Raw genomic sequence first — 23,827 nt, forward strand, 5'->3', positions numbered from 1 at the left:
AAGGGGTCAAAATTTGTAGATTAATGGGGTAATTGATTTATTTAGATAATTACAATTGGATTATAATTATGGTTAAATCAAATATGGGATACTATTAATTAGTAAGTATAATGTGATTCTATCTCTAATTAAATTATTATTCTAACATAAATAAATATTCTAATGATAGGATAGGAATTATTAATTATATTTTGTATTTGATATAGATAAAAGGATGATCCGATTCTTCAGGTAGATGACGAAGAGGGCTCTGCTAGGGTTTTTTCTCAGCCACTGCTCCATTCTTCTCTTCGCTGACGCCGGTTTTTCCTCCAGCCGTCGTCGTATCTGATCTGTTCCTCCAGCCGCCGTCTGTTTTTCCTAATCTCTCGCCATTGTATCGGATCTGTCGCCGGTCCGTTTGGGTTTTGACCGCCGCCACTCCCTTCTTCTCTTTGTCGGCGTTTATCCAGCCACCGTTATCGGATCTCCGAGGAAGAAAGTAAAGACGCGCTCGCCGCCGATTCTGTTTGGCGATCAGAGAGCGGCTCTCTTGATTATCTTGTTGTGTGATTTTTTCCATTCAAATCTGAACAACATATTTGATTTTAGATTTGATTAAATCTGATATTAAGATCGAGGTCTTTCCTCGCCGTCCCGGCCACCATGGCTGGGCCGGTTTCACCCTTTCTTTAACCTGTAGTTGATCATCGAATTGAAAAAATGTTTGCTGATTATAAAAAACGTTCTAGTTCTGTTATGAATCATAAATCTTTTGCTTCTGTGGTTGCTTCATCTTCACTTGTCCCTCCAGTCTCTGAAGCTGTGATTTCTGATGATGGGGAATACAAGTTTGTAAAGATTAATCAGAAGGCTTTTGAAAAACGGATACAATTATGTAATCACTCTTTAATTGGACGATTAAACTTGAATAAAGGAGAAACACCATGGAAAATTGATGATCTTCGTTCAAATATAACGAAAGCATGGGGAATTTCTGTCCCATGGAGTTTGATCTCTTTAGGAAAGGGTTTTTATCATGTTTTACTTCCATCTGAAGAAGCTAAACAGCTGGTTCGTAGTCATGGAATCATTAGACTCAAACCAGGAGTTTTCCGCATTCAACCATGGACCCCAGATTTTGATCCGTCATCTCAAAAAACAACTAATGCTCAGATATGGGTAAGACTTTACAATCTTCCTTGGGTTTACTGGGACCCTGTGATCCTCTCGGACATTGCTCGTTGTCTTGGTGGTCTTATTAAAATTGATCGAGCTACTTTAGAAGGAGATTATGGACATTTTGCTAGGATATTGCTAGATGTTGATATGGCGAGTAAATTACAGACACAGGTTGGGATTGAAAGAGATGGCAAAAAACTGTGGATTCAGGTTGTATACGAAGATTTGCCAAAATTTTGTAAACAATGTTTGACTATAGGGCATGTTGCGTATCAATGCAAACAAATCTCTGATAATAACGTTTCAAATCACAATGGTACAGTCGTAGTCTCTATTACGTCAAAATTTAAACGCTTAATTGCGTCCCGTAAACGTTCCATGACTCAATCTAAATCGGAATCAGATACTTTTGATGGACAAAAATCTAATACTCCTAGGAATAATTCATGAGAACCGGACAACATTAAAATTTGGAAAAAAGTTCGTGATCAAAGTAATGATGACATTCCTGTCTCTGGTATTCTTAAAAATATTACTGATGCCCTTAAACAGTCGGTACCTCAAGGAGTCTGTGACCATGTTTCAGGAGAATACGTTATTGTTGAAGAAATTAATAGCTCTTCATCTTCTGATTTGGAGGATGAAGCTGGGATGGGAAGTGGTATTACAACGATAACCAATTGGTTACCACCAATTAGTAAAAGTTATAATGTTAATGTCCCTCTTCTAGTGAGTATTGTTTTTCCGGACTCGCCACAGAATGCTGACATTTTATCTCCTAATAGATTTGATCTTTTATCCAACATGGATGGGAGCACAAACAATGAACTTATTATTTTAGAGTTATCACCTTCCAACTCAGAATTTCAGAATTCAAAGCGTGTTTCATGGGCAGATGAAGATGAGGTTGTTTCTTTGGATTTAAATCATCGGTCAATTGAGATTAATGCCTCTAAATCAATGTGCCCTAAAAGAGAGCGCAGGAAACCGGGAAGATATTATCCATGATTGTGCTTTATTGGAATTATCGGGGTTTGAATAACCCTAGTACACAACGAGCTCTTAGCCTTTATTGTTCACAAAATAAACCTGATTTCGTTTGTATTGCTGAGCCAATGGTTCAGTTCGATAGTATTCCGACTAGACTTTAGAGTAGTCTAGGGTTGAAGTTGATTGCCAGGAATGTTGGAAACTTTCCCTCTTTGTGTCTATTTGCGAGAATCTCTCATCAGGTCACCATTATTCGTGAGCATGAGCAGCATATGACAGTGTATTATAGTATATCGGGTTCTGTGCAGCGTTTGACCTTCGTCTATGCCAGCAATTTAATTTCTCGTCGTTTATCTCTTTGGTCAGATTTTATTGGCCTATGTGATTCATCTCCAAAGAGTTGGTTAATTATAGGAGATTTTAATGCAATCATTGGAGCACATGAGAAGACGGGTGCCTTACCGGTCGGTTCGTCTTGTGTTGATTTTCGGTCATTCATTGACATGTGCGGTTTTTTTAATGTCGATATACAGTTGGTGCAAAGTACACTTGGTGTAATGGTAGATTAGGTTCTACAAGGGTTGAGTGCCATTTGGATCGATCAATGGTCTCAGCAGGTTTTATGGATTTTTGGGATTCAATTTCTTGTGTTGCGCTTCCGCGACATTTATCGGATCACAATCCTCTTCTATTTTCCTGTTCTCGTGGTGATCCTCATGTTTCTCGCTTCCGATTCCTTTCTATGTGGGTTACTCATCCTCTTCTACATGGGGTAATTTCTCAGCATTGGGCTGATGCACAAACCTCGTTACCTCCTGCGCAACTTCTTTGCCATAAATTGCGTACTTTACGTCCCATTCTTAGAATTTGGAATCGTAATGTTTTCGGGATGCTTGAAGAAAATATTCGTGTTGCAAGTGAGAAATTAGCTGCGGTTCAACATCAGCTTGAAGAAGTGGGATTCCAGACTGATCTTCATGAGCAAGAGCTTTTAGCTCACGCTAGCCTTGAATTAGAGCTTCAGAGGAAAGAATCTTTCTATAAAGAGCGGAGCAGGGTTAAATGGTTAAAAGATGGGGATCGGAACACGTCTTTCTTCCACCGTGTTGCTGCTATTAAAAAATTGCGGGTTGGAATTGATGTTATGGAAATTAATGGAGAAATTACGAACTCAATGGAAGCTATTTCTTCACATGTGGTGAATTATTTCTCCCAACTTTTTACTAGTCGTAGCACTTCAGTGGATTTAGGAGTAATTGCGGATGTTATGCCCCAATCTGTCACAACAGAAGACAATATTGATTTGGCGAGATGTCCTTCAAATGAGGAAATTCGAATTTCAGTTTTTAGTATGGATAAAGACAGTGCACCTGGGCCTGATGGTTTCACTGGGTTTTTTTTCCAAACTTTTTCGGACATTGTTGGTTCTGATGTCTGTAATATGGTTAAAAGTTTCTTTAACAATGGTCATATTCTTCCTGGTATGAATTCTAATCTCATGGTTTTAATTCCTAAAGTCGAGGGTGCCAGCCGAGTTGATCAGTATCGACCAATTGTTATGAGTAATTTTAGTTTTAAAATTATTTCTAAAATTCTCGCAGACAGACTTGCAATTATTGCTTCTCGCATTGTTTCTGAAAACCAATTCGGGTTCATAAAAAATCGAAGTATCCACCACTGTATTTCTGCAGCTTCAGCAGGGATTAATTCTTTGGACAAGCGTTGTTTTGGCGGTAATATGGCTTTGAAAATTGACATTCGAAAGGCGTTTGATACACTAGATTGGAGTTTTTTGCTTGCAGTCTTAGAGGCTTTCGGTTTTTCATTGCAGTTTAGAGACTGGATCCTTAATATCCTTTCTTCTTCTCGAGTCTCGATTCTTATTGGGGGACGTTCTCGGGGCTATTTTAATTGCTCATGTGGGGTTCGTCAAGGAGATCCTTGATAGGGGTCAAAAACCCCTATCTTTGGGTACGGTTTTAGGACGGGTTTTAGCATTATTTAGTTAATAAGCGAGCAATTCTCGCATTTAAATGCTTTTGTGTGAGTTAGTTAGAAATTGGAAATGTTTTATTTACTTTTCGTTGTTTAGGCTCGTTTTATGAACAATTTAGGCAAATACGGCCAAAATGGCATGCATATTATAATTCCGTTATCTTTTGAAGCTAATTGATCCGTCAAAATTCGCACCAAACGAAGCGTTTGCTCAAATAAGCGATTGGCGGGTCAATTTAGCCCTTGGACTAATGTTGTTTGGAGTTTATGTGCGTGTGCAGGTTAAAACATGATCAATTTCAGGCAAAAATCGAGTCTCGGGGACCCCCGGCAGTCGCTCGGCGAATAGAGCATCGGCGCGCAGCCCGGGCGCTGCTCGGCGAGCAGCCCAGGCACTGCCCAGGCACCGCCCAGGCACTGCCCAGGCACTGCCCAGGCACCGCCCAGGCACTGCCCAGGCACTGCCCAGGCACTGCCCAGGCACTGCCCAGGCACCGCCCAGGCACCGCCCAGGCACTGCCCAGGCACCGCCCAGGCACTGCCCAGGCACCGCCCAGGCACTGTGCCTGCTCGCCGAGCAGGCCACCAGAGACCTACTCGGCGAGCAGGAGCCTGTTCGCCGAGCAGGCCGCCAGGCGCCTGCTCGGCGAGCAGGGGGCTGCTCGTCGCGAGTAGCCCTGCTCGCCGAGCAGCTCGCCCTGCTCGGCGAGCAGACCTGCGGGAATTGGTCAAAAAGACCAATTCCGCCCCCACGAAGCCACGATGGACCCCACGTCTTCCTACACCAATAAGGACACGAAAATAGGTCAAAAAGAGGGCCGAGCCGCGTCTATAAATAGGGTTTTTCCAATGTAAATTAGATATCTTTTTCCTTTGTAATTTTCTTAGCTTTTCACCTTGAGAAATCCTCTCCACCTTCTCCATATCCTTCAAACCTTCATTGAAGACACCTCCGAAGCTCCATTCACCGAGGATTGCTCAAGCTTCATCCTTAAATCCTAGAAAGACGCCTGCATTGGTAGACAGGTTCCCTGAAAGGGATTTTTCTTCTTTTACATTCTGTCTAGCCTCTGATACATGCTATGAATTCTAGGTTTATTGTAACTTCGTGACAATGTTTCCATCTTTGATATATATTATAGTTCTTGTTTATTCAATTGTTTTGATGTTTTAATCTTTGTCTTACGCTTTGTCTGATTGGTTTAACTCATTCGATAATCCCAAAATTAGGTTGGCACATATTGCGAGCTGAATCTGACCTAGTCAGTGCCTATAGGATTGACGACCCTATAGAAGATTAAGTCCAAATTACTGAGCCTTAGAGCTAGTTTCGGCCTTACAAGGGAATCATGAACTAGGGTCTTTAGGAGGATAGGTCGGGTTAATCGCCTTGGACACAAGTGACTTAGGTTTCAATTCAATTGTTTAAACATTCTATTCTCATTATCATCGTATCCCTTCATGTTCCTTCGGTTAATTGCATTGGTAAAAGATCACTTAGGAGTAGTTTAACTTAATTAGGGGTAGAGTAACTTAGTTAGAATCAGATAACTTAGCTAGGAATAGCATAATTCAACCTAGGAGTAGATTAATTTAATCAAACAAACTCAAAACCCCCTAAGCCTAGATAACATCCGAGATCGAGTAGCTCGGTACTTGCAGAAATAAATCCTGTGGACGATAACCTGGACTTAAACCAGAAATTTATTACTTGATAACGACGGGGTACACTTATACCTTAGTGAGTTCTCATCTAACCTTAGGTGAGGGCGCATCAATCCTCTATCTCCTATTTTATTTGGTCTTGCTGAGGATTTCTTCAGTCGTTGGATCACTAAATTAGAAGCAAGTGGTGAGTTTGATAACATGTTGTTGCCCGTGGGGTTTGTTTTCCTTCACATCTGTTATATGCTGATGATATATTGCTTTTTGGAAAAGCTACCGTCCGGAATATGCGCACTATTAAAAAACTTTTTGAGTTTTACGGTCTTCTTTCAGGGCAGATTGTTAATTGGGGAAAGTCGACTGTGTATTTTGGGATGCATACTTCAGCCCAACGTGCTGCTTTTTTGGCGAATTTAATTGGCATTCAGCTGCAGGGGTTGCCTTTCTCTTATCTTGGTGTCCCACTTTTTATCGGAGCTCCTAGGCGTTGCCATTTACAGCCTCTTGCGGATAGGTTCCTGGCTAATTTTAGTAAATGGAAAAGAACTTCTCTTTCATTTGCGGGTCGGTTAACTTTGATCAAGTCAGTGTTGACAGGGGCTTTTGTTCATTCCTTCATTATTTACAAGTGGCCAATGGCGCTTTTGAAAAGGATGAATAATTGTATTAAGAATTTTCTGTGGACTGGTTGTATTGACATAAGAAAACTTGTTACTGTTCCGTGAAAAGTCTGTTGTAGTCCAATTGAGAATGGCGGACTAGGCATAAAAAATTTGATTCGATTTAATAAGGCTCTTCTTGGCAAGATGGCGTGGGAATTACTTACTTGGAGCTCTTTAGTTTCAATTCTTTTAAAACGGCGTTTTCTTACGCGTTCTGGGCTCCCGAAAGCTGTAATTTCTAATTCTTCGATTTGGCCATCAATCCGAGAGGTCTACTATATTCTTAGGGATCAATCTCATTGGTGGATAGGTAATAATTCAAAGCTGAATTTCTGGAGTGAATTGTGGATTAAGCCCTCGGTGGGTGAACAATTAAATCTGCCCCGTAATATCCAATGTACTCGATTTAATAGCGTTGCGGAATTTCTTGATGGAGATTCATGGATAAATCTGCAGCAGCTTCCACAGGTTTTACAACAACATATTATGGAGATTAGGCGTGGCGGTGATGATGAGGATCTCTGCGTCTGGACATACTCTTCTTCAGGTATTTTTACTGTCAAGGATTTCTATTTTTCATTAGGTATTAATGCAGCAAAGGTTCAATGGTGCAAGTTTATCTGGTCTGAAGTCATTCCTCCCTCTCGTTCAATCGTTTGCTGGAGGGCTTTATTGGGTTACATGCCCACGCATGACTAATTACAGAAGCGTGGCATACCTACTGTTTCTCGTTGTATTTTATGCAAAGCAGCCTCAGAGTCAATTGAACATATTCTGGTTCATTGTCCTTTTTCTCAGATTGCTTGGAGAGCGTTGGGCTCTCTTTTTGGTAAACATATCATATTGACGGATTCGCTAGTTACTCTTATCTTGAATTGTTCAAATCATAACTTCAGTTCTCAAGTGGGTTTGCTATGGTCAGTTGGAGTTGTTAGTTTGATTTGGATTTTGTGGTACACTAGAAATAATGCGATATTTGAGAATGAAACACCATCAATTCATCTTGTGCTTCGTAGGCTTTGGATTATGATTCGTGAAGGCGGTATTGGTAATAAAGGTCATATGAAAAACAATGTTGATGAGCTTCGTGTTCTTAGGCAGTTACACATTCCCCTTAGACTCCCTCGAGCTCCTAATATAGTTAGTGTTACTTGGGTTCGTCCTCCACCAGGATGGCTCAAAGTTAACACAGATGGTTCTGCAAACATTAATACAGGAATGGGGGGCGCATGGGGGGTGTTTCGCACTACTCGAGGATTTGCTCGAGGTTGTTTTGCGTTTCGAGTTGATACCCCTTCTGCGTATATTTTCGAATTGAAAGCCGCTATTTTTGCTATTCAGATTGATTGGGAAAAAGGATGGCACAAATTATGGGTGGAATGCGAATCTGTTTATGTGGTAAATTTGCTTAGGAAGCACTCTCTAGTTGTTCCATGGGCGTTGCGACAGGATTGGATTACTTGTCTTCAGCATTGTTCTTCTATGGATCTAAATGTTACTCATATTTTTCGCGAAGGAAATAGAATGGCTGATGCATTAGCTAAATTTGGCGTCACAACAGATCATATTGTTTGGTGGAATTCTGCACCAGCTTTTTGCAATAGATTTATTTCTGATGATATGTATTGTTTAGAACAATTTCATTTCTCTTAATTTTTCTTCTGTATTTTTTCCTCATTTTAATAAAATTCGGGTCTGGGTTTTGGTTGGTTTTGTGATGATGCCAACCTAGTTGGGATCTTTGCATTCCGTTCTTATCCTGTAACCCAACATTTACTTAAAAAAAGATATAGATAAAAGGATAATTATATTTATTTATCTAATTAGTAATCCTATTCGGACTGAGATTGTAATTAACTATTTTAACCTAATCAGACTAGGGTTAGGAAATTGAAACAATATTAATAGCCCCTCTTGCTAGCACAAACATTGGGGAATAAAATATTGTTCCGACTTCCACTCGAAAAATTACCTTTCTCGTTTACTCTCTCTTTGATATCGTGTTGATTCCTTTAGAGGCAATCAATTTAGATTGGTATTCATTGGTTGATTACTAACGTTTTTTTCTTGTTTATTTGTGTTCGTGAAAGACGTTTGATTTCTATATGGGCACTTCGTTTGCAACAGTAGATAGATCTTTAGTAAAGGTACACATGTTTAATCTCTTTTAATATAAAAAAACTATTAACATATCTTGGAAAAGGGGAAATAGATAAAAAAATTATATTTCCGATGCGCCTACCTTTGTCTATTTTCGTTCACTTGTTGTGCAAGAAGATATTAATGCTCGAGAAGTGAATAATACTTCGACTCCTACGTCCTTACTTCATGGTAAACGGGCCATTTCCACTAAATGGTCTACATAATTAAACAGAAACCTAATAGATCCATTGATTATTTTAAAGCTTCCTTAGTAATCTAGGGTTACAACAAAATTCAGGGGACTGATTTTATTGAAACTATCTCACCCTCTTGATGGTTATACTGCGGTTAAACAAGGACAAGTTTGTAGAATTCATAAATCATTGCATCGCGTTTTACAAGCTTGATGTTAATGGAATGGTGAGTTTATTTTTTATACTACTTCTTTTGGTTTTCTTCAAGAACCTTCTGATCATTTCTTATTTACTTATACATCTCATAAAATTTTCATTGTCTTGATTGTGCATATGGTTAATGTTCTGATTTTTGGAAATTCTGAAACCATTATTAAAGATGTTAAAAATCATCTTAATACTTTGTTTACTATTAAAGACATTCAAAAAAAAATTGGCGTTGAATTAAGATATGATGCAAATGGTATATTTTTTTTTTTTTTATCTCAACCAAAGTATACTTATTTACTTAGAGAAGCTAACCCTACCAATTATCATATGCAAGCTAATATTGACCATGGCCTTGATAAGGTACTATTATACTTAATCTAGATTCTTATTGATGTTTCGTAGGATGTATTTTATACTTGTATTTTACTTGGCTTGATAAGGTACTATCATCTTGATGTTATTTTTCACCTTCTTTGTTATTTACGTGGAACTATAAATTATGGCATTATTTTTTATAATGCTCAAAATTCTCTTATTCTAAAAGATTATTGTCATGCAGATTACAGACGTTATCGTGTTACTCATCTTTGTATTGGCGGTTATTTTCTTTTAGGTGATTCTCTTATCTCGTGGAAGGGAAAGAAACAAAATATTGTTAATAGATCCTCGGTTGAAGCTGAAAATCAGAGTCTGGTTGGCACTAGTTCTGAGATAAAATGGATTACATATTTACTAGTTGCATTTTATATTCTAGTTTCACATCCTAATATGTTATGTTGTGACAATGAGGCCGCCATTCATATTGCTTCTAACCCAAATTTTCATGATCGCACCAACTACTTGTTGTATTTTAGGTGATCCTATTATCTCGTGGAAGGCAAAGAAGCAACATACTGTTAATAAATCCTCGGTTTGAAGCTGAAAATTAGAGTATGGTTGGCTGTTGTGAGATAAATGGATTACATATTTACTAGTTGCATTTCATATTCTAGTTTCACTTCCTATTATGTTATGTTGTGACAATGAGGCTAACATTCATATATCTTCTAACCCAATTTTGCATGATCGCACCAACCACTTGGACATTTGTCATATCGTTTAAGCATATTCTTTGTGGGTTTCTCACCATGCCACATATGCTTACTACTTTTCAAGTAGCCAAAATTTGTTTTGTAGTTAATAAGTGAGTTTTTTTTTTATGAATAGTATTTGTTCTCATCATCTTGATGTTGTTTTGATGAGGATTGGGATATTTTTGTGCTACTCGTCGTTGTGTTAATGGTTATTGTGTATTTTTAGGTGACTCTCTTATATCATGGAAGGAAAACAACCTACATAGTAAATTATTAGCTGAAGTTGAATATCAAGTGGATTGCATATCTACTGGCTACATTTCAGATTCCAGTTTTACTTCCTATTATGTTATATTACGATAGTGAGTTTATATTGCTTCCAATCCATTTTTTCATTAACGCACCAAACACATAGACATTGATTGTCATGTTGTTTATGAGCATCTCATTTCTGGTTTTCTCATCACATCACATATTTGGGCTTATTTTCAATGTTAACTAAACCATTAGCCTCCTCATTTATCTACAATTTTTTCCCACAATGGGACTGGTTGAATCACCACTTCCATCTTGAAAAAGGAGGGGTGTTAAGTATATATTATCTATTGGTTCATAATTAATATGTGTACCATCTCTTTGTTTGTAAGCATATACATACTAGTGTTTATTATAACAGATTCTCTAACATCCGTAATTTTATAGAGGATGTTTTGTAAAATAAAGTTATAGTATATATTATAATTATAGTATTAAAAAATTATTAAAATTATTATCAGCGGATCATATTCACTATTTTTAAGATTTATATTATTATTATTATGTTGTTATTATTATACTATATATTACTTAATAGTATTAGTGTTAATATCACTAAGGAGTTAGCATTTTTGTTTTCCAGGAAGAATGTTTCATCCTCCGGAAACCTTAAATTTTCTCATTTTTATCTTATTTTCTTCATAACTCCATATTCCGAGCACTTCTTGAAATGAAAATTATATCATTAAATTCCTTATTTCGTGAGGAAGATTTTGAGACCACTATTGTTATTTTTTTAACTGAAAAGTATGGTGACTGAAGTATGTATTTTTCACTGGAAAAGTATTAGATTTTGGCCTTTTCATCGTTTTTAGTAGTGAAAGGAGTATTAAGTATATATTATATATTGGTTCATAATTAATGTGTGTACCATCTCTTTGTTTGTAAGCATATACACACTAATGTTTATTATAACAGATTCTGTAACATCCGTAATTTTATAGAGGATGTTTTGTAAAATAAAGTTATAGTATATATTATAATTATAGTATCAAAAAAATTATTAAAATTATTATCAGTGGACCCTATTAACTATTTTTAAGATTTATATTATTATGTTATTATTATTATTAGGTGTCTTCTATGCTTACTTTGTTTTTAACAAAGTAAGTTTTACTTTGTTTTTTCTACCATTGGATGAGCTTATTTTGTCAAAGTTCATCACCATCCAATAGTAGAAAAAGCAAAATAAGGCTTACTTTGTTAAAAACAAAGTAAGTATAGCCTAACCCTTATTATTATTATTATATTATTAATAATAGTATTAGTGTTAATATCATTAGGGAGTTAGCATTTTTGTTTTCCAGAAAGAACGTTTCATCCTCTGCAAACCTTCAATTTTCTTCTTTTTATCTTATTTTCTTCATAATTCCATATTCCAACCACTTCTTGAAATGTAAATTATATTATTAAATTCCTTATTTTGTGAGCAAGATTTTGAGAGCACTATTGTTATTTTTTTGACTGAAAAGTGTGGTGACTGAAGCATGTATTTTTCACTGAAAAAGTGTTAGATTTTGGCCTTTTAATCGTTTTTAGTAGTGAAAGGAGTGTATTTTCGAAATCCCCTGAATGTTGGTTATCTCATGGTAGTCTTTGTTCCCTCTTCTGACAACTCCGGCGAGCGACAACCACGTTCCGATGAAACTTCGATAAGCATTCTCTAGACATAATTTTACCCCTTTCGTATAGGTTTCAGTATATACGATAGTTTTTCGGAATTCTTAGTCTATTTTGATAATATAATCTAAAAGGTTAGAATTTTAGATTTAAGTTTAGAGTTGTTGATTTATTTAGACCGATACGAAATCTTAATTGATATTGTTGGGGTTAGGAGACATTCTAAACATACATTCAGGGCTGATCCTGACATTTCGTGGGCCCTTGGTGAAATAAGAGATAATGAGCTCTTAATAAAAAAAATGTACTTAAAAATCTAAAATAGAAATCTGGACCTATTTTAGACCTAAAATATCATATTATTTGGTCCATTTTTAGATCTAAATGGGTATATATATATATATATATATATATGAGTAAAATTAAAATTTTCGGGCCCTTTTGGACATTGGGCCCTGGGGAGCCGCACTCCTTGCCTATGTTCAAGGCCGACCCTGCATACATTTATATATCTATCATTTTTCTTAAACGCCAATTAATTATAGGAATATGAGTTTTTATTTATAGAGGAGCAAGCAACGAGGTAACTAGACCCTGAACAATTCGATTAGCTTATTAGACAAGAGGTAACCATAATTATTTGTACTTATACGTGTATATATGTATTTATTGATGTGATGAATATCTGGTTGATCAAGTTAATTATGGCTATTTTATTACTATTTAGTTGAATTACATAATTTTTAAATACTTATTATGTATACACATGTATGCTGATCATTATGAAAGGTATATTACAAGTTGAGTTCAGAATATATTAATACTATATCAATTTCAGTTGGGTTTTGTTGGAGGGAATCTTGATATATATATCTGATATAAATAAATTGAGCAGATATAATGAAGTTCAGAATTTCATTTAAATATCTAGCTTACGTGAGTATGTTCAATAGTTCGGAAGTTTGATAAATATGATCACAAGCACATGTCTCAGTAGGGAGGCGATAGAGTGTTATTTTGCTCTAATTTGAGTTGGTATTGTGTCCTGAAACTAAAGGTGATAGTAGTACTGTGTTATCGAGATAATTATTATGAGGTTAAAATGTTACGTGTCCTGAAACTGGGGTGATAGCGTATACATATGTTGGAATATTGTTAAGGGTTAAACATGAATATCATAATTAAGTACAAAATTACAACTAAGTCATATCACAAAACTTAATTCTTAATATGTCATTATTCTCCATATATTATGATTTTACACCATTATTAAAAAATTCCAAACTCCAATTCATAAATCATAAACCTTAGAAAATATATTCTAAACTTCTAATTTATAAATTCTAATCTTTAAAATATATTAAAAGTACTGATTTTATTAGTTTGACATAATCTAAAATTATGACTTGACATAGTTGTAAAAATTTTTTAAAAGATGAATTTCTGTGTAATTTTCCCTATTGTTAACTATCGAGTATATTTCACTTAGGTCTAGTTGGGCCCTTAAAACAAAAATAATAAGTTATAGTTAGGTTGTTTGAAGTAAATTGAGTCATGTATAGGATGCTATGTTTATATTTTATTCTTGATTGATTGATTGCTTGGTTGTCTGATTTAATTAAATGTGAGATGTCTGAAATTAATTATATATACGTATATATGTATATAAATATAGATAATTTTATTTATTGAGTAAACATCTCACCTCTTGTCACATTTTTCAAGCTAGGTTCGGAGGTTCTCCTATTTACTAGATTTTCATATTTATCTTGCACTCGGATTGGCCAGTTCAATGTATTATTCCCATCAAGATCTTTATAGATATTTTTAGAATTTATTATAGTATTGGTTAGACTATTTTATTAGATTGAATTTGAAGTTATTAATTGATTAAATGGATTTATCTTGGCTCATTGATTATAGATTTTTTTTATAGATATTTTATTAAGGAGAATTTAATGCATAATATCAATGGTTGTATTTTGAGTTTCTGTGTATATTTAATATGATCCGAGATCGAGGTTACAGATTAATTACAATAATAATACTAAAATATTAATTTACTTTCATCATTCTTAACTCTGCTCAAATTCTTCTATCATTATCTATCGATTTTTTTTTTCTAATTTATTTGGATTTTCTACATAATATTTATATATCAATGAATTTTTATTTTTAAATTTAAATTATTTCTTGCGTTTTCAGAGTCCTCCATCCGCTGGGATAAAATTCTCTTCACACTGCTAATTAACTAGTAAGATAAACTGGGAAATTAAACTAAGCCAACCTGTACTTTCATTCCATCTTCAGCAACCCATAAGCAATCGGGAAGTCTAGCTAGGTGAAACTTGAATGCGTCTTGAGTTGGATCTTCTGCCCAATAACCTAGCATATGCAAAAACTAAACATATATATACATATAATTAGGGATTAATGTTGCAATTAAGAATATATAAATTAAAAACAAATATATTAATTAATTATTTAAGAATAATAAACCTTTTCCAAGCCAGCATGTGTGAGAAATCTAGATTGCTGATCCTCAAAACGAACTAATTCCATTATTTTGCACAGAGCTTTCTCTCTTATTTTGGAAAATGGCCAACATTTCATAACTCTTTCACCAATGTAATAAACGCTATCAAACCATAAATCTAATGCAAACGAACGAGGGACAGAAAGATCCTCCTGTATTATTATTACAATATTTTTAAATTATTTATCCAATTGCATAAATACCTAAAATTTACAACTTCAATAAATTTCAACCGATAATAGACTAGCATTAATTACACACCATGGGCATGCTTCATAAATTATTTGCTCTGAAAAGTTACCAATAAGTCCATCTATCATGGACCAAAATTTATATAGGTATTGTTTGGGAAGTCCTGAGAGAAATGTTAATTTTTTTATAGGAATAAAATTCAAAATTTAAATATTAGAAAGGGGTAAATTTGATAGAATTCGAACTCCTAGCATTCCAACTAATTTCTCTTTCTCTTTCCTAACTAATTTTAATACAATATAACTATTTAAAATAATATAAAATAAAAGTATAATATTTTTATTTTAATAAAATATGTTATTAACTACTATTAATGTTAATGTTAATGTGAATGTTTTATTCAACATTAATTTTAAAACCCAAATGTGAATTAATAAAATCATCTATTAAAACAAAAATGATAAACAATTTTTTTAGTCCATGTGTTTTAATCTAGCAAGCTACTCAATGATGAGGGCATCCCTCCTCCAAACGCGGACCCAGAGCCAAAAGACGAGACCCATAGAGAGCTAGCTGAGAAAGAGGAGGGCAATGGCGAACAGCCGAGCACGCGGAGCGCACCTAGTAGGGCGCGGGGCATGAAGAGTCCAAAATCGGTAGAACAGCCCAGTAGGACATACACGCGGGGCGTGTCCTCCGAGGCGCGGAGCGTACGTGGAGCCAGCTTTCGAAGAGATTTCTGTCAAGGAGGTCAAGTACGCGGGGCGTACTTTCGGGGACGCCGCGTGTGAGAATACCTAGCTAGAACCACCAAGTCCAGGGACACAACCACGCGGGGCGTGAGGGAGGCTACGCGGAGCGTGCCGGGGTTGAGGAAAACTTCCTCCCCAAGTTCTTCTTGTTAGGGACAATATATGCCACCTTCTAATTACTGTTTCGCCACTCAACTATTTACTACTTTGCCATTTATTTTAATTACTCTATTATCCTTTCTTTATTTATTTCTACCTTACCCCTATGGTTCCTTAGTTGTTGGTAACCCTAGGGGGGGCCTTTTAGTCTCTTGCTTTCTATTTAGAACTTGAAGCCTCCATTGGAGCAAGGATATCATCCTTTTGGGTTTATTCAACCTTCTAGTTTAGGTAGAGAAGTTTGTATTCTTTTTGAGTTTAAGATTAAAACTCTCAGTTGACTTTAATCTACATCAGTTGGTATCAGAGCCGAGTCGTTTTCCTTCCCGAAGACTTCTTCTCGAAAATGGTTCAACCACGTATCACAAACGAAGCCACCGGATCCATGGAGCAATGAGTTGATGTGCTAGAAGGCAACGTGAGGCAACTAACGAATCCCTACGAGTGTTGGAAGAGAAGCACGACACAAGCACGCGAGATATCCTTTTCGCCATTGAAGGATTAAAGATCGAAGGCCGAAACACTCAAGGTCGCCTAACCAGATACCCTCACCAGAAAAATGAAGATGCAATCCGACCTCCACCGGATAGACACCCAACACCACCTCCTTTGAGAAACCAAGCACCACAACGAGCGGACCCTCGAGTTCATGAGGTAAGGCTTCCTAACGCCATGGTCATTCGACGGCGATCTATTTGATGATTTCAACTTGAATAGGATTACTAGAAACATGGGTATTACGCATGATGTCGGTATTGGGAATGTTAGGCATGTGAATGATATGGATATGGATGATGTTGTTGGTCCCGCGCATGTGCGTGCCGAGAATTCGGATGTTTTGAATGTTGATGATGTAGGTGGTCACGGAAGGGGAAATTATGGGATGAATGATCCATATGGGGGTCATGACATTGGTAGAGGTGGTTATAGGGATGGTATGAATGGGAGAGTTGGGTATGGAGGACACTATGAGAGGGACGATGCGTTCAAGCTGAAAGTTGATCTACCTTCATTTGGAGGGGAACTCGACATTGAGGGGTTCCTTGATTGGTTGCTTGAGGTGGAGAGGTTCTTCGACTATACCGAAAGATAGGAGAGTTTGGTTAGTGGCCTATAGAATGAAAGGGGGAGCCTCGGTATGGTGGGATAATGTGAAGGAAGAGAGGAGAATGGGAGGAAGGGAGACGATTAGGTCTTGGCGGAGGATGAAGTCGATGATGAGAGAACGGTTCTTGCCATCCGACTACGAGTAGTATATCTACAGCTCTTACCAGAATTGCTCACAGGGGCCTAGGAGCGTGCACGAGTATACTTCAGAGTTCTTGAGGCTTTCGGCAAGGGCTAACTTGTCGGAAACCGAAAGCCAAAAGACTTCAAGGTATCTTGAGGGGCTAAGGTATAACATTCAAGACAGAATTGGGACATAAATGGTAATCCGGGTTCAAGACGCAAGGAATCTAACTTTGAAGGCCGAGTCTCAATTGAATGTTAGAGCACGTGATGGACACCGGAGGCCGAGGATTGAGGGAGCGTGTGAGGAAGGAGAAGAGTCCAAAGAGGTGGACAAGGACAAAGGTGGCGCTAGCTGAAGTGGCACTAAAGTCTTGAATGGGGGAAAATCACCTAGCGGGGATGTGAGACCCTTTAGGACAGCAGCACCTCCCCGTACACCAAACCAGCCCCGTTTAAGTGCTTTCGATGCAACGAACCGGGCCACCGTTCGAACGAATGCCCTAAGAGGAGGAGCGCTAATGTCGTTGAGAGGTATGATGATGATGATTATAGAGGAAACGATGGGGTGTATTGTGAGCCCATTGATAGCGGATCATCCGGAGATGATCGGGGAGTCCATGTAGTGAAGAGAGTACTAATGTCGATGGAACAAGAACATGACCCGAGACACCAATTGTTTAGAACTAGAGGTCTAATCCACGGAATTCGGCTTTGAGAAAATTCGGCTTAGTACCCAAGCCACATCCAAATCCATATCGAGTGGGGTGGATTAAAGAGGGGGAGAAGCTTAATATCACTCACCGGTGTAAGGTTCCTATCTCTATTAGGGCCTACTAAGATGAGGTTATGTGTGATGTGGTTGAGATGGATGTGTATCACTTTCTCCTTGGGAGGCCTTGTCAATTCGACCGTGATGCCTCACATGCGGGAAGGGACAACATGTACACCGTATTTAAAGATGGGGCCAAGTACATTCTCACGCCGTTGAAAGACTCTACTAGGGGAGAAAAGAAGGCTCCCTTGATTGTGTGCCCAATCCGGGAACCAACGCCACTAGAGGATGCAAGAGTTGAGCAACCCGTCGGATTGTTAGCAACGGGTAGCCCGAGCCAAGGGGAGAGTATTGCTAATGGGGTGAGTGGAACAACAATCTTGGGGATGAGCCGTCCTTGTTCTATCATTGAGTTGGGGTCCAACTCTTTTAAAGAAGAGGAGTATGATGAGGGCATCCCTCCTCCAAACGCCGACCCAGAGCCAAAAGACAAGACCCGTAGAGAGCTAGCCGAGAGAGAGGAGGGCAATGGCGAACAGCCGAGCACGCGGAGCGCACCTAGTAGGGCGCGGGGCGTGAAGAGTCCAAAGTCGGTAGAACAGCCCAGCAGGACATACACGCAGGGCGTGTCCTCCGAGGCACGAAGCGTGGAGCCAGCTTTCGAAGAGAGTTCTGTCCAGGAGGTCAAGTACGTGGAGCGTACTTCCGGGGACGCCGCGCGTGAGAATACCCAGCGAGAACAACCAAGTCCAGGGACACAACCATGCGGGGCGTGAGGGAGGCTACGTGGAGCGTGCCGGGGTTGAGGAAAACTTCCTCCCCAGGTTCTTCTTGTTAGGGACAATATCTGCCACCTCCTAATTACTGTTTCGCCACTCAACTATTTACTACTTTGCCATTTATTTTAATTACTCTATTATCCTTTCTTTATTTATTCATACCTTACCCCTATAGTTCCTTAGTTGTTGGTAACCCTAGGGGGGGGCCTTTTAGTCTCTTGCTTTCTATTTAGAAGGGGTATATATTCTACTCATTTTGTAATGTTTTCTAACTTTGAATGAATTAAGAACTTGAAGCCTCCATTGGAGCAAAGATATCATCCTTTTGGGTTTATTCAACCTTCTAGTTTAGCTAGAGAAGTTTGTATTCTTTGCGAGTTTAAAATTAAAACTCTCAGTCGACTTTAATCTACATCACTCAATCCATGTATATATATGAAGGTATTTAAGTTTTTTCTTAATCCATTATCGAGTCCCTCCATTTACTTTTATATATAGAAGTATAGAAATATCCTTAGTTATATATAAGTAAAAATTCATCTTTTTTTTTTTTTTTTGAGGAATCATCTCTTTAGTTTTTGATAATGAATTTTATGCATTATATATACACCAATATTTCTATACTTGTATATATTAATATAAAACAATTCTACTATTTATTCTCTTAAATTTTTATATTTATTTTTTTTATTTAATATAATATTTTTAAATTAAAATTACAAATTATTTTGAATCTCCATAATTTTAATAAATCAGATTTTTTATTTTTATTTTATCTATAAAGTTTATTAAAGATAAAAGTTTCACATTTACAATTTTGAAATATTTTTCATTTATTTTTTAATCAAGCAAATTTAACGCCGCTAAAGTTTTATGATTATATAAAAATCATAAATCAACTATAAATATTGGAGAGATTGAAATTAAATGGGTAGAAAAAACATAAAAAAATAAAGGTTTTGTCATTATAAAATAAGGTAAACAGTAATTTTGTAATTTTAATTTTATTTAGTTTAATTTGATCATCCATTTTAAAAGACTAAAGAGTTTGAAAACAAAACTTAAAAAACTATATAATTGGTTATAAACCCAGAATCTGAATAGTTTAATATGTAAAAAAAAAATAGAGACTAATAAATTGTTCACCAAATAAAAATAAACATAGCAAATCAATGATAACTATTTTACCTTTAAACATAAATGTCGCACTTTGCTCCAATTAATTTGATCATATGGCTCAGTATAGAGTTCTTCCCTTAATTGAATGACGAGATGAGTGATAGGACCCACAAATTTCTTTGCATACAAGTACGTTATTGGATTATAAACCGTGCGTAGGTAACACCAAAGCTTTTCTGTCATGTTCAAATATGTAGATATTAGCCTTATATTTTCCTTGGATATTTCAAAATATTATGAAATTCTAAATATCTTAGAATTTGAAATAACATATATACAACTATATATCCTTAATCTGTTAAAACATATATCCTTAATCCTTTAGGCTTAAAACACTTTTTGGCCCCTGACTTATCCAAAATTTGTGCATTTGGCCCATGACCTATTATTTGATCATATTTGGCCCCTAACCTATCAAATTAGATAAAATCCAACCCATATTGAAAGAAAAATTAACTATGTTGGAAAATTAACGACAATAACCAATACAAAAATGACACATGACACATAAATAAAATTAATTTTCACTCTATCGGAACACCAGAAAAAGTTTTTAGGATTTTTTTACTGTGTAAAATAGTTACTGTTTCCATCTCCAGTTGAAATTTAATTTTATTTATGTGTCATGTGTCGTTTTTGTATTGGTGACTGCTGTTAATTTTCCAATAAAGTTAATTTTCCATTCAATATAGGTTGAATTTTATCTAATTTGATAGGTCAATGGCCAAATATGACCAAATAATAGGCCAAAGGCCAAATGCACAAATTTTGGATAGGCCAGGGACCAAAAAGCGCTTTAAGCCTAATCCTTTATTTGAAAATTTTATTTTAAGTTAAGTTATTTGAATGAATTTAAAATTCATATGAATTCTTTAAAATTTATTACTTCAAAAGTTGATATAAAAGAAAAATTCCTTTTAGAAATTAATAATTATAACAAAAATAAAAATCCAATTGAAATGATTTGTTTTGAAAATTTTATTCCAAAAAAAAAACGCCAAATAAATTATTCTATGTTATTTAATTTGAAAAGAACCTATATATAAACGAAAGTGAAAAATAATGATTAATACAATGACTTGGTTTACCTCCACTGAAAGGAAGAAATGAAGGGATAAATATCATTTCAGGAGGCACCGGATTGCATCCTTCCCACTCATACACTCCAAGTACCTTCATGTATAATCAATATTATAATGATATGTTTCTCATGTCATATGATATTCATTTCATTCTAAATATATTATTTATTTATTTATATTAGCTTTGCATAGTGATAATTAGTAATTTAACTTGCATATTTAAACTTCCAAAGAAATTAAACTTTAAACATTATTTACATTTTATAAACTTACAAACAATATTAATTTAAAACTTTCATTCTCATCCAATTCCTTTACATTAACTTCTTTAACTCTCGTCTCCTAAGATGTAATTTTTAATATATATATAAAGATAAAATTTGAGTAAATTGCTCACTGAAAGGTATATCTTCCCCCAAGTTTGAGTGTTGATAGCACCTCCATGATCAAGAATCCATTTTCGGCCTTTCGCTACACCATTATTTTCGCCTTCGCCTTCGCCTTCGCCTTGATCACGCAATTGTTGGCCAAGTAAACGCAATGAAATGTAATTAAGTGTTGTGCACAACATTGTACTATGGCTCTCTATATGAAATCCCCATCCTCCATCTTCATTCTGTTTTATTTATTTTTTAATTTCATTATCAATATCATATTTTGCCGATTATAAAAGAAAGCATGTAACATATATATAAATAACATACTTGATGGTTATATATATATCGCAGTATTTCTTTTTTATGTTCATCTGACAGAACTGTATCAAGCATTTCCGTGATGTAAAGACATATAATCTGCGGTTTGTAAAACCTAAAAAATTAGAATCAAGTAAATGAAACAATATTATTTTAAGTAAAACAGGTACCTATTTGACTTTTTTACATATTTGTAAGTACTGGTTATCATATCATTTAGGGCACACATACCATAGGAGGAGTTAAATACAATAGTCCTGAAAATTCAGAAGGCCAATGGCCATCACTTGCTTGGATTGCACAGCCAAATCTGAGAGCTTTTATCAGAGCTGTTTGAACTTTTTCATCAGTAATTTCCTCATCTTCTTCCAATCTAACTTTGGGTATGTTGTACACATCAATTTGATTTTCTTTTATAAGCTGTGTAATTTTGAACACAAAGATCTTAAAAAGTAAGTAGAAAATCAATCTGTCATATAAATAGTTATGTTAGTAAATTGTACCTGAAGATTCTTGAAAAGATCACTGCTAGCTTTGACTTGAAAACGATTACGGGTGAAATGATCTCTAGCAGTTTGAATAAGTTGAAGTTCATCAGGAGTACCAACATTCTCATGGAATTTCCAAACCTGTCTTCCTACAAAATTATTGGTGCTAAATAGAAATGGACTATCATCACCTTTACCTATCTCAAGCTTCCACATTCTCTCTTTTTATTTGCAACAATATCAAAATGCTTACTGCATATTTATATTGCATTGAAGCAAACAATTTCAGGGAAAAGGTAACTAAAAACATTTAAAGTGATTTATTGGAATAAAAAAATAAAAAACTTAAGTGATTTTATTGAGATAAATTAAATTTTTATGACCTTTGAAGACATTGCCCAAACTTATATGACCATTGATTCTAATTACCCTACTATTAGTGTGTGGTTTTTTTTAATTATGATGTGATATTCTAGACCCATAGTTCAAACTAATCTAAATTTGAACCTAATAAATTCATTTCAGGGCCAGCTCAGCCATTAGGCAATAGAGGTGGCCGCATAAGGTCCCTAAAAAATAAGGGACTCATATAATAATTTTTCATTAATATATCAGTAATATTTTATGGAATAGTTATAAAAAAAAATTAGAAGTAGATTGAATATTTTTTTTAATTGAATATAAATTTGAATGGATGATTTTGGGTTTAAAATGGCCAGAATAGTTTTTAGATAATAATATTTTATATTTATAGTAATATTTTTTCTTTTCTTTTTTTCAAATTCTAAAGTTAGATAATAATATTTTTATGTTTTATTTCTTTTTTTTTTCTAAATTCTAAAGTTACAAGGTATTTTTTTTATCATTTTTTTATGAAAATATTATTCCATTAAATGAAAAGATACCAATACAGTAAGAAATAAAATCTCATTTAAATATAGTCTACAGACAATACAATACACAAAGAGAATAAAAAGACTAAAAATAGCAAAAAGACAACATAAAACATACATTTTTTTAGTCAAATTTAAATTATATAAAAATATGTAGTTTTAAAATTTTATTTATGTAAAAAGAACCTATAATTTATATTTCGCTTAGAACCTCAAATGATCATGAACTGATCCTCATCCATTTCGAGAGTTAAAATTCTCCCAACAAATATTTTAGTCATAATTGTTTTATATATTTTGAACTAGAATTCAAATCCCAATTGAACAATAAAATATAGGGTGAATTTCAAATAAAACCCCTGTGGTTTTACTAATTTTCAGATAAAGGACTGTGGTTTCCTTTTTGTCAAAACGAGGATTGAGGTTTTCAACTTTAGCAAAATAAGGACTTTTTCGATTGATACTATTAAAATCACAATTGACGACTTCGAAAATGACATATTTTAAGAACTATTAATATTCTAAGCAACTTTAATTCTTCAACTTTTTTATTTTGAGATTATTTAGATGATGTTTGGTAAAGAGAGAGAAAGTTAATGTTTAGAGAGAGAAAGTTCCAAAAAAGATGATTTTCGAAAATCGAAAATGTAGATCCATAGAAAATATGACATTGAACAACTTTAATTCTTGAAATAGTTTTAATAGCATTAATCCAAATGCGAAACCTCAAATCCTGGTTTTGACAAAAAGTAAACCACAGTCCTTTATTTAAAAATTAATGAAATCATAGGGATTTTATTTGAAATTTACCCTAAAATATAACATTTTAAAATAATACGTAAGGTTTTACAATTTTTTAAGTTGAAAATGTTTTTAGTCATTCAAAAATAATACCGTGAAAATATAATAATATATCAGATGTCATAAATTAATTACAAAACATATTATAATATATACTATCTGCCATGAGTCAATTTCATTATTAATAGCTACTAGTATCATCCTTTTAAAAAGTAGCTACTATTATCTGTTCCCATCTC

General features: G+C 35.1%; 1 protein-coding gene across 1 annotated transcript in view; it reads right to left on the reverse strand.

Annotated features, from left to right (window-relative positions):
• The window catches only part of LOC136233477 (beta-amyrin synthase 1-like), a 33,941-nt gene extending 11,738 nt beyond the window's left edge, over nucleotides 1-22,203 (reverse strand). The window contains exons 1-8 of the mRNA XM_066023147.1: nucleotides 21,910-22,203; nucleotides 21,638-21,826; nucleotides 21,416-21,505; nucleotides 21,109-21,327; nucleotides 20,718-20,802; nucleotides 19,639-19,805; nucleotides 14,527-14,715; nucleotides 14,315-14,428 (exon numbers count right to left, since the gene is read on the reverse strand). Coding sequence (XP_065879219.1) covers nucleotides 14,315-14,428; nucleotides 14,527-14,715; nucleotides 19,639-19,805; nucleotides 20,718-20,802; nucleotides 21,109-21,327; nucleotides 21,416-21,505; nucleotides 21,638-21,826; nucleotides 21,910-22,110 — 1,254 coding nt within the window. The 5' untranslated portion in view covers nucleotides 22,111-22,203. The remainder of the gene's footprint in view (nucleotides 1-14,314; nucleotides 14,429-14,526; nucleotides 14,716-19,638; nucleotides 19,806-20,717; nucleotides 20,803-21,108; nucleotides 21,328-21,415; nucleotides 21,506-21,637; nucleotides 21,827-21,909) is intronic.
• Nucleotides 22,204-23,827: the final 1,624 nt, after the last annotated feature.

This window comes from Euphorbia lathyris, chromosome 6 (genome assembly GCF_963576675.1).
Source record: "Euphorbia lathyris chromosome 6, ddEupLath1.1, whole genome shotgun sequence".
Taxonomy (NCBI): Eukaryota; Viridiplantae; Streptophyta; class Magnoliopsida; order Malpighiales; family Euphorbiaceae; genus Euphorbia; species Euphorbia lathyris.